Genomic DNA, 12,176 nt, shown 5'->3' with positions numbered 1-12,176 from the left:
CATCTGTTCTTAGGAATCTAGAATTGAAATCCACATGATTGATTTCTACCTTAAAATATCTCAGCATTGTGAATCCTAAAGATTTTCTGAGCTTTAGGTTATCAAACTCTCTCTGTTCTTCTACTGTTAATTGACAGAGCAATTCTCATGAATCCTCACTAAGCCCAAACTGCCTAGTTCTAGGAATATAAGAAATTTTTAAAGTGATTGGATCATACTGGTTCAGTAACACTCACACATGCAAGCACAGGCCTCTACCAAACATTGACTCAAACACTGACTATCTTGCTGAAATAGTGTTTCTAATTTGAGAAGGGAATCACATTTGAATTATTCCAGTGACTTATATCAATACAGTAGAATCCTTGGCTTGTTAAAATATATTTTACATTTTAGGTTTCAGGAATTTTGTTCTTTTCAATATTTACTGCTTTAAACTTTAAGTGAAGAATATCTTAAAGCAAATTCTCTTTTTTTTTTCTGGGAAAATGTATGTATTTCAAACCAAGAGTTCATTGTTTTGGACATGAATGGGGGTTCCCAACTCTTCTTATCAAGCGTATAATCTCGACTATATGTGGAACTTAAAAACCTTGACCTCATAGAAACAGAAAGTTTCAAAATAATAAAATAAAATAAATATTACCACGGGAATAAAACTAAATAAATAAATATCACCATGGGAATGGTGATTGCCAGGGCTTGAGGAGTTGGGGAAATGGCGAGATACTGGTCAAAGGGTGCAAACTTTCAGTTATAAGATGAATAAGATCCAGGGCTCCAGGGTACAGCGTGGTGACCATAGTTAACGATACTGTATTAGATACTTGAATGTTGCTATGAAATTAGAGCTTTAATGTTCTCACCATAACAACAGAAACAACAAGAAGAAAATAGTAATTACGTGAACTAACCTTGTTAACTAACCTTACCGTGGTAAGCATTTAGCAATATATACCTGTATCAAACCATCACCTCGTACACCTTAAACTCACACAATGTCATTATGTCAATTATACCTCAATAAAGCTAGAAAAACAGAATTCGGGAAACTTAAGGAAGAGGTAAACATAATTATTAATTCGGTCAACATTAAGGGATACTGCATTATAAAAGCTTATAACTCAACCAAAGACAGTGTGATCTCAAAGTCCTGAGTATTATTTCTTTAATAAAGAAGAAATCATTCAATTCAGTCCCTCCACGCCACCACCAAAAAATTACAAGAATCGACTCCTCGTAGGGGCTGCCCATGTTCTGAGGAACACAAAATCTATATACACTGCATTTGTTGATGCTGTCAGCTTGATTACTCTACAAATGTGATTAAAGTCCAAATGAATTCTGAGTCTGAACAAAATGCAAGACCAGAAAGTATCAGGTGACAGGAAAACTCAAAACTGGCTTCTGGTCTGGCAACTGTTCTGGGTTATGATTTCTTCTGGATTGGGCTACATCCTGAATAAACCCCAAATCCCATTTTATGCAAGAATCTAAGCTCCTACCTTGGTCTTCCATGTCCTTTGTTTTGCAGTTCAAAGTCAGGAGACAAATGAGGAGGATTAAATCCATTCAAAGCATGTGAAGAGAAGAGACCATTTTTTTCCCGGTGCATTTTTTAAAAGACGATAAGACCTATTAAGAGAGATTTGTATTCTGTCAGATTTATCTGAGAGAATGATATTCAACATTTCAACCCATTTCTGCTAACATTTCTGAAGAGAATTTTTCCCCTTTAACATAGGGAGCTCATCTCTGGTTTAAAATCTTACGATGATGCCACAGACATCTGATGGACTAAATTAAACAAAGGAAAGAAACATTCCTTAAACAGGATTATCTACAGAGTTGTGACTGAATATATATTACTTTACTATTTTAAACTTTACTTCACGCTTCTTCTATTCCACATATATTTTCTTCCTACTCATGCAGTCTCGAATTACAATGTGGAACACGGAACAGATCTTCTGGAATCCAGGAGGCTGCAGTTGCAGCAACAGACATTTCTCCTTGTTATGTAAGTTTCTTCTTTCCCATTCTCAGCCCCTGGGCTTTGAGGTGACTAGAGAGTCCAGTGGAGCTTCTGAGGACAGAATATGACCATGGTCCATGCATTTCCTTCAAGTTGGAAGGACAACCAGGGAGCTGTTGGTAGCCAGGGAGCTCCCGATTCTCCCCCGGGGAGCAGGTTAATCCTGGCAGAAATCTCTAAAGAGTGACTTGAAATCCTAACAGCCCTATTTTCTCCATGACATTTTATTCACCAGTGAGCACCTGTGGACTAAGAGATTTCTTTCTTGGGTTCTCTTCTTAAATTTAACATCTCTCGTAAGAATTAATTGCAGCAACTCAACACTAGCAAGTCACCAATGAATTACACAGCTATTTTCTGGGAAATTATAGAACAGAGTTCAAGGGAAAATTAGAGTGATGGATTCTGAGTGGAGGAGCCTGCGTCACCATCTCAGGAGGGCTCTGGTACAGGTGACCCGCATACAGACAGCATCGGCAAGTGGAGATGAGCCAGTCAGAGGAGGGAGAGACAGAAACTTTCCAAAGACAAATCGGGCGGTTGTTGCCCCCTCCATGGGGCTGTGCGCTGCACGCATGTGATGTTTGTGTAAAGTGGAGTGGGGTGCAGAATGGCTTTTTCCTACCAGCCCATAAATCAGGGGGCAAAGCCATCAGCCTAGGAGAGGAAAGGGCCTTTACCTTAGTTTCATTTTCTTCCAGAGGATATGGCCATTTTTGTTTAATCCTGTGGACAAGTTCCTCCTAATTCACCACTGTGGACACTTGCAGTGGCTTAAGAGTAGAAGAGAACTGAAGAACTATGAACAGTGATGCAGGAATATCACATTTCAGAAAACTGTGGTAAGAGGTGAAAGAAATGTTGAGACCCTCAGCTCAGGCGGATGGCAGGGCGCATGTCAGTGACCTTATGACACTGGGGGACCCCTGGGCTGCCCCCTCCTGCCTCTCTGCTCTTCTCAAGCATGGGCCTAGCTGCCCCTTTGCCTCACTACTTTTCATGCCTGCTACGTCCCCCGACCTGGACAGCAGCATGTTTTTCTGTAGTTAGAAGGTGTAGATCTGTTCCAGCCCTGCCTCTGACTCATTCCCAATGTGTACCTTTAAGGGACTATCTTCGTCTCTTTGACAGATGGTACCAAGTGTTCATCACTCATGTTTTGGAGACATCGGCATCCTATTCCTATCATCTGAATAGTGTTTTCTGATTAACCAAGTCTTTTTAATAGTTCTTTCTTTCCTTTCTGCCCTTGTTCCCCCCAATTGGGGTATACTGAAATGTTTTCTGAATTCGTCTTTAACATGCTCTGTTCCATCAAAATCTATAAGTCAGGTAAATATAAGCAATGAAACTAAAATGGTATATTTTACTCCATGTGTGCTTTATATTATTTTCTGTGACTGATGGATTGATTGATGTATTTTGGGCTTTAAACAAACAAAACTTTTCCTATTGCAGATCCATGGCTTTATTGTGTTTTTCTTTAAAGATTTAATAAAATCCTGCCTTTTAGCACTTGGTTTGGAGCTCCCAGCCCGATAACCAAACAAAACAAAAAACCTATTAACCTTGTTCAAAATTGTTACAATATAAGTTTCTTCCTCAAATAGATATGCTGCTCCAGACTGAATAGTCGCCCTGGAAAACTTTACAGCCCTGCTAGACAGCTGTCAGCAGTGAGAAGTAAGGGGATTTAAGCTCAGGAAGTGAGAACATATTGACATCAACCACAGTATCGTGAAGCTGATGACAACTTGTCTCTTTAATATTCAGAGCAATGGGCCTGACATGAAGGAAAAAAAAAACACATATATTTTTCCAGTAAATGGGACAAATTACCCCTTGGATCTAAAATCACACCCATTCACATTGACCTGGATGATAAGGTAGAACTTCCAAATCAGCCCGAGGAAGATAGTGAGCGAAATTGTTAGTGTTGGTATTTTCCAACTATTCTCAGTATGAATGTACCTTAGAATTCTTGAACGTATACTTAGTGCATTTGACTTTGCATTTTCCTCCAAAGAAAATTATCACTATTTACCAATATTTATGGCATTATGAAATAAACAGGAATTGGGTCAGCCTCCTTCATACTTTGGGATCTAGCATGGTATTATATGTTTGTTAGAGATTGCTAATTCCCTTCCCCCAACATCTGGTCTCCTCTTGTTTAAATAGGGAACTCTGATTTTCAGCTGAGCACACTGCAGCCCAGAATAAAAGACTCTACCCCCAACCTTCTTTACCAGCTAGAAATGGCAAAGGGATGAATCTTTACCAGGAAGATGTATGTGGAAATGTGTGGAATTGTGGAAAGGCTACTTGAAACGTGCTGTCTCAGATGAGAGAGGACCCCTCTGCGCTCTTCTGTCATTTCTCCTTCTTCTTACTCAACACAGTCATGCACATCACAAGGTGACCTTGAAAAAAAAAAAAACCCCAAGAAAAAAAAAGCATAGGCTGAAAATGGTGAGATGAAAAGTCAGGAGACCAAAGTCCTGATAGTGCCGTGGAACTCCCTCCCAGCCCAGAGCTGCTGACTCAGGACTTTCTCTATGCAAGAAAGAAACTTCTCTCTTATTTAAGCCACTGGTTGGTTGTTTGCTACATGAAGGTAAATCCTAAATTTTAAATATAAAGAATATCAATAACAGTGCTGTGAAGGGTCATACTGGAGCTTGAAATAAGAGGAAATTCAGTAATACTGATCCTGTCTTTATTTAAAAGTTCTGACGTTTTGTTTACATGGATTTTTGGCATACATTTTGATTTTTTAAATATTGCATTGGGATTCCCACTTCTGAGAAGATAAGTTAGACAATTTCCCCTATTCCCCCTAAGTACAACTAAAAACTTTTGTGTTATATGTAATTATATGTAAAGAACGGACTTTGGATCATACTGATGTGTCAATGTAAGTTCGCCAACTGTAAACAATGTACCCCTCTGGGGGGGATATTGATAAAGGGAGAGGCTGTGCGTGTGTCAGGATAAGGAATATATGGGAATCTCTGTACCTTCTACTCACTTTTGCTGTGAACTGAAAACTGCTCTAAAAAATAAAGTCTGTTTTAAGAAAACCTGATAGAACTGAAAGGAGAAATAGAAGACATAATTATACGTGGAGAAATCAACACCCTTCTTTTAATAATGAATAAAATGCTTGGACAGAAAATCAGCATGAATGTAGAAAAACTCAACATGACCAACGATCAGGATAGAATCCATTTTCACAGAAAATAAACCACATTTGGGCCATAAATCCAGCATCAATAAATTTAAAGAAAAATTAATTCAGACTGCATTGTCCAACTACAAATGAATTATATATAACCCCTTAATATACTTATTAAAATCAATATATTTAGCTCTCCTCATTCTCCAAATTCTTTCCAAAGATAATAAAAATTAAGGACATGCCTTTTGGCATTTAAAAATTAATCAATTAGTAAGTATTATTTAATAAAAATGTCACATTAATTGTATTTAGTGTGTACAACATGCTAGACAATGTATACATGTTAACTATTTTAAAAGTTTTAAACAAACCTTCACAGAGGACATTTGCCACTTAAGGCAGTAAATCGGGAGGAGATATCAAAATTCACTGCTGTGTGTCGTAATACCCAACTCTAAACAGCTGCATCAGATAGAAGATATGAACTTTGAATGATCCCAGTGTTCTAGATACTTACAGACCTAACTGAAGACACTGTCCATAAAAATGAACAATGAGGCTTATTTCAACCAATTGTGCTGGATCCATGGGCTCATTCTGTTCTATCTACAATGCTAGTCTTCAGTTAACAAGTATCTGACACAGCCACCATTAACTCTGACTTTCAGGCACTTAAAATCCCTTTATTTCTTTTTCTATCCGATGAACAACTAAGTGAATTTCTTCACTGCTGTATGTTCCCTTGTTGGCAAGTTAACAGAGGCAGATGTGCAACTTTTAAAAACGATAGTTTTTCCTTCTCTTCTTCAGTGCATCAGATTCTTAGCCCAAAGCTCTTGTATTCATCCTATACTGCCTCTGTGTGCCCAGCATTTTCATGGGCTATGAATAACGCACATATTTATGAACTCCAGTCCTGACCCCTCATGAGGCTATTCATCTGTTGAAGTAAACAGAGATGAAAATAATAACATGAAAAATATTTGAAGAAAACAGAAGATGTAACTGCTGAAGAGTGGAAGATGCTGAAAGCACTGGGGCCTTTACAGTAGAAGAAAAAGAGCAAAGAAAGAGACTCCAGGCAGGGATGTAGAAAATAAGTAACACCAAGTGCACTAATGTTCCTGTATCAGAGGTTGATCAAGTTGTGGGGTCAGGTGTGGCTGAAGTTAGCATAAGGGATTGGTACTTTATTCTCCGACCTGATACACCAGGGGAATGTGCCCTATTCATCTCAATAACAGAAGCCGACAACAGTGGTCCTCAAAAAAGGGCTAGGATGGGAGAGGAGGTTAAAAACTGACCACAGATTCACTGCCATAAGTCAGGGGGATCTACTGGAGACCTTTGAACTGGGAGTGATGTGTAGTGACAGTGGTGTTTTTAAGAGATTAATAAGAAAAGTAGAAGAGGGACAGTAGGAAGAGGGATGAAAAAATGATTACGTATTTTAATCAAACCCAAAATTTGTTCTGAGTTGCTTATGTTGTTCAAAGAAGTAGAGTGTGGAATTAGACGTGCTGAAGTGAAATGAAAGAAAGAAGTCCTCTGATGGAATGTGAGCTCTGTGACACAGAGCTGGAGTGTCTTTCCACAGCTCTGTCCGGAGAGCTTGGCTCAGTGCCTGGCACACCACAGATACACAATAAATATTTTTTTAAATAAATGAAAGTTAAATGATTGAATTAAAACAACACTGGAGAACTTCTGGGTTGGGTTTGTAATATGAGAATCTGGCAAATCCAGGAAAGTTAAATTATCCTACATTGGGCTTTCTTTGATACTAGTGTCCCTAGTTATCTGAGTGGGAACTAAATTTGAGGAAATAGAATCTTTTAATTTTTAAGTTTTGAGCGTGTTACCCTGATTCTGAGATTTTATTTTATTATGGAGAGTCAGAAAGCGTTTTAACAACTAAAACTAGTAGTTTCAGCAAAAGTCAGGTCCCTGAGTCATCCAAGCTACTGCCCTGATGTTGAGACTACTTGCTCAGAAATAAAAAGGCATTTAATGTTCAGGATCTGATCTTGGATTAGATCAGCATGATCCAGACAACTACTGACCTAAAAACCTTTCCTTTCATAGCAAGCTCACCTGAATTCACTAGTATTCAACCTCGTACACAAGAATCACCTGGGGAACTTCAACCACCCGTGCCTGCAGCCACCCTCAAGTATCCAGGTATCATTTGGTTTGGAAGTGGGGCCTGGACATCAGTATTTTTTGAAAGTTGCCAGGAGATTCTAATACAAAGCCATAGTTGAGGACCATTCCCAGGTAACTTCACCTCCTGATACGCCACCTTCCTAGTGCACACACCAAACTGCACCACGTGCTTCATTTTTCTCTGAAGGCACCAAGCCCTTTTACGTTTTTGTGTCATTACTCATACTGTCCCTTGTCATTCTTACTTCAACCAGTGAATAAAAGTTTCTTGTCTTTGCGACCTGGATTAAATCCAGTTCCTCCGTGACAGCTACTCTGTTCGCGCGGCCAACTCTGGCTTAACCCATTCCTCTCTATTTGATGTCACCACAGCTCTCAGCTGACTTGTTTACTGTTGTTCATTTAATTTCCTCAGTAGGTTCTGAGCTTGCTGAAGGCAAGAAACACAGTGCATTTCCTGTAGCATCCTGATCGCTTGTCAACAATGGTAAACAATTAATATGTATTTGATGGAAAGAAAATTGAGAATATAATAGAGTAATTTCCACGTTATGTTAAAGTTCCATCCAAAGTTTTGTTTTAAAGCATCCTTTGTATGCATTTTATATATCACGACACAGAACTGAAAACTGAAGGTCCTATTTTCTGGTCTGGGAAACCCTTAGATTTCCCTGAACTTAAGTTTCTTCATCTTTGAAATGAGAGAATTGTTCCAAATAATTTCTATACTCTCGTAGATTTTGAAAGCAATTCGCAGGATATAAAATTATCAAATAGCCTAATGGGGTGGTAAGAAAACATGCAACTTCCTCTTTGTAAGCTATTTATATGCTAAATGCATATTAACCTCCTGAAATCATATCTTCATGGACTGGAACATCTCTGAAGCACAGAAAATCAAGATATTTGCTGACCTGTCAATCCTTTAATAAGCATCAATCACGTAATGGATGCATACCAAATGGCGGGGAAGTCACAGATGATTTGGTATTGTAGGTGTCTACTTCACTTATTGATCATTTATCATCAAGCTGCAATAGTATTAACATATGCTGTACTCATGCTAACAGTGTTTGTTTGACAAACAACATTGATTTCCCCTTCATTACCCTAAAAGGTGAGTGCTAAGTGAAACTAATTTCAGAGGGACCACATCACTTACTCTGAGTGAACACATGGGTCCTCACTCTAGAACAGAGAATTCCCAGTAGGAGGAGAATACTGTATAGCACTTACTGAGCACTTTCTATGTACCTTACACTGTACCCTATTTGTTCTCCCTCTATATAATTTTATACTCATTAAGATAGCAAGATTTATTTAAAGATTTTATAATGAAAAATTTTAAACATGTAAAAAAGTAGACAGCATAATGTACTGAACATCCATGTACCTATCACCTAGATTTAATAATTTGTTAACATTTTGCCTTTATCTATTTTGCTCTAGGTTTTTAAAACCAAATTACAGATATCATGACACTTGACCCAAACTCCTTAGGTTACATCTCAAAAACAAAAGCATAGGGCTTCCCTGGTGGCGCTGTGGTTGAGAGTCCGTCTGCTAATGCAGGGGACACAGGTTCGTGCCCTGGCAGGGAGGATCCCACATGCCGCGGAGCGGCTGGGCCCGTGAGCCATGGCCGCCGAGCCTGCGCGCCCGGAGCCTGTACATTGTTCCTGAAATAACCATTCACAATACCACTATAGCACCAAAATATAGTAATATTTCCTTAATAGCATCTAATATCAAATTCACATTAAAATGTTCCCAATAATATTCAAAATGTGTGATATTAAAAAATACACACCGTCCACAGCAGTTCCGGCCGGGCGTGCGCAGGGGACGTCATGGGTAAGCGTGGGGCCCACGTGCGCGCTCACGCTCAGGGCCGGGCAAAGCCTGCGCAGCCTCAGGCTCCTCCGTCCGCCCCGGGGTCGGGGGGCGGGGTCAGAGGTTGTCCGGAAAGCCGGACGGCCCCCTTCGCGTCGCCGGGCCGCCGCGGTCGCTCCAACGCCCGCGTGCAACCCGGCGAAGGAGGGACACGCGGCGCGCGCCTGGCCAAGCCAGTCCCCGCGGCACGCGGCGAGGACGGCCGCGGTGAGGCGGCACCCGCCCCGCCAGAGCGACAGGCGCGCCTCCCTTACCGTCTCGACCCCACAAGGGAGCTGCTCACCGCAGCGGGCACCCCAGAGGACGAAGGCACCGCTCAGCCCCCGGCACCAGAGGGGCGGCCGTGCGGGGGCACTGCCTGGAGCGGACACGCTCCCGCACCAACGGGGGCGCGCAGGCGGCGGCGGGCCCGCCCCGCCCACCACCGCGGGGAGGGCCGCCTGCGAGGCACTTGAAGAGGAGTTGAGAAGCGAGAGTGCCTGCTGCTCAGAGGACCCCGGCCCCTTCCACGCCGTGAGGCAGGGGCGGGAGACCGAGAGTCCGGCCGGATGCCACACCCCGCCTTCCACGGCGGACAGGACGAAGAGCGGCCCTGTTGGCCATGAACGTCCGTTCCTCGTCCGGCCTGGGAGAGCAGGACATCACCACATGGATCGATGGGCAGGTTAATTATTTTTGACAACAGTTATTTGTTGTGGAAGTTATACATCATAGTACAACACTTTAGGGGGCGTGTCAGGGGCTTGATATCCCACTATTTATGATGTCAGGATTGATCGTGGGTGATGAGGTGAGCGAGACACAGAGAACTTATTACATGCTCAAGTTGTTAAGAGGTCATAGCTAATAACGAGTGGAGTCAAAATTTGAACATGACCTGAAACCTTTCCCCCGCCAAGAATCTACTAAAAAATGACACTTGGCACTTTATCTTACCACTGAGGACTTGATGACTGTGTTAAAGGAGAACGAAAAATGTGACCTGAACAGTTAGGAAAGGCTTTGAGGATTTAAACTGGGTGTTCAACCTCTGTGGGATACCAGTAGGTATTAAGAAAGATGGTGAATTCATGCATCAATATGGAATGGCTCATGCCATTGCAGAAAGGTTTCTTGAGTGTTCTGCTAAGTAGTTAGTTATTTAGTTAGTTACTAGTTACTCTGAAGGGCATATTACTCCATCTGTCAAGGTAATGTCTTCTCTTCGTGCCATCACAGCCCAAAGAAAAGCCAACGGGAAATTCAATCCTATCCTTAGGTACAGCGCTAGAATGCAGGGCGGGGGGCAAATGCTAGCGTTGTGGTAGACCAGGATATGAGTTGAGTTGATGTTAACAAAATTGGATAAGTGGTCTGGCTCTGCTAACTACCCCCTGGGACTCTGGCAAGCCTCACTGTATAAATGAGAAAGATAATAATAACTTTTTAGATTGGGATCCCTGGAGACAATCTGTGAGATGGGCAGTTGAATGCTGAAGGTTCACTGGGAAGTAACACCTGGAATTCATACCTTTTAGGAAGTGAAAAAGCATTACTGGGCAGGAAGAGAAGCAACCTGCAATGTGCCTGTATGCCTGGAACTAAGATAATAGGTACATCAGCTGTACTTCAATAAGAAAGAGAAAATCTTGACTCCTCAGACTGCCTCGAAAGCTCCGAGACTGCAGAAGTGACTCACTTCCCTCAGCTGAAGACTAGTGCTCCCCATTTGTTTGAAGACTGTACAGAGACCTTTGTCTTTCATGGCAACACCCCCTCCCCCTTAAAATCTCCCGTCATGCCCCTTGATAGCCCTCGTTGGTTGAGGTAGAATAACTAGGATCAAGTCGTAAGATATCTGCCCAGGAAGTGGATACTGTAAGGGAGGAAAGGGCCTATACACTGAAGGAGCTAAGGATTTCGTTGGCAAGAGCACAGGGCGTACGTGTGGGACTGACACCCACAGTAGGTACTATATCAGAGGAGCAGACTTAAGAGTTATCTGATTTTATGAAGAATTTATAGACATGGACACGTAGCAGTTAATGCCCTGGTGAGGACCATAGGAGGTGACACGAACATCCTGATAGGATGCTCCTGAAAGCTTGGAGAAAGCGAAGGCCCACACTAAGTTAAAGTGAAAAACTAGAACTTCCATGGCACACAGTGGAAGGAGGGATCAAAACACCCAGAGAAATGAGCATGTTGGAGCAAGGCCAACTGCATTCTAGAGTGTCTGAAAGACACTACAGTCCCCAAAGCAGGAAGGAATACACTGGAGAATTGGGCAAAAATCTCATGGAAAGCTGAGTGGTACTCTGCCTTCTGCAGGCCAGGGAAGAAGAGCAGGAGATGTTACACAGCTGGGCTCCTTGATAGCAATGGGATAATAGGATCTGATGTTGTGGAGTCCAGGTGGCTGCACTTAGTAGAGTACAGTCAAGTGGGCAGAATTATTGTAATCAGTTTCAAGGTCTGAGCAGTAGCAGAGAGGCCTGGCCTGTAGGGAGTTCTGAAAATGGTTACTAGGACACAGTATTCTTGGGGGCAAGATAGACAGGCAGCCACCAAGAACAATACCTATTTTATACAACAAATAAGTCAAGAATAGATGATCAGGAGGCTGAGGAAAGCTACCCCATATGATGCTAAATGGTCAGCATCCTTGCTCAGTTTCCAGATGTGAGCCAGTTCTTGGGCCCAGAATCCATTTAATGGAGAAGAGGTGGGTCGAAATGAAGGATTCTCAACACTGTCAAGAACATACCTTAGGGATTACCCAATCTTCCCCGGAGGGACCTACCACATGTTCTCAGGTAAATGTATGCAGAGGAAAGAGAAATAGCACGTAGGCCTTTCAAGAACTGTTAGATACTGGGTCCATGCTGACATTGATATCTGGGGTACAAAGTTATCCTGCCC

The 12,176-nt window shown here is 41.9% G+C and overlaps 2 protein-coding genes across 3 annotated transcripts in view; one reads left to right on the top strand and one right to left on the bottom strand.

The window, feature by feature from the left end:
- Window positions 1–9,595, bottom strand: part of KCNU1 (potassium calcium-activated channel subfamily U member 1) — a 179,655-nt gene extending 170,060 nt beyond the window's left edge. The window contains exons 1-3 of one of the 2 annotated variants that reach the window (XM_060291451.1): window positions 9,530–9,595; window positions 4,317–4,458; window positions 1,506–1,635 (exon numbers count right to left, since the gene is read on the bottom strand). The gene's annotated coding sequence lies outside the window, so the exon portion shown is untranslated. Of the gene's footprint in view, window positions 1–1,505; window positions 1,636–4,316; window positions 4,459–9,192 lie in introns of both variants that reach the window. The other variant, XM_060291452.1, reaches the window with a different exon arrangement.
- The window catches only part of LOC132594390 (uncharacterized), a 76,657-nt gene continuing 73,648 nt past the window's right edge, over window positions 9,168–12,176 (top strand). Inside the window, exons 1-2 of the mRNA XM_060291505.2 lie at window positions 9,168–9,939; window positions 10,793–10,867. Coding sequence (XP_060147488.2) covers window positions 9,168–9,939; window positions 10,793–10,867 — 847 coding nt within the window. The remainder of the gene's footprint in view (window positions 9,940–10,792; window positions 10,868–12,176) is intronic.

The sequence above is a fragment of the Globicephala melas genome, chromosome 21, assembly GCF_963455315.2.
Source record: "Globicephala melas chromosome 21, mGloMel1.2, whole genome shotgun sequence".
Taxonomy (NCBI): Eukaryota; Metazoa; Chordata; class Mammalia; order Artiodactyla; family Delphinidae; genus Globicephala; species Globicephala melas.
The sequence above is the reverse complement of the archived record's forward strand: the minus strand, read 5'-3'. Positions and strand labels throughout refer to the sequence as shown.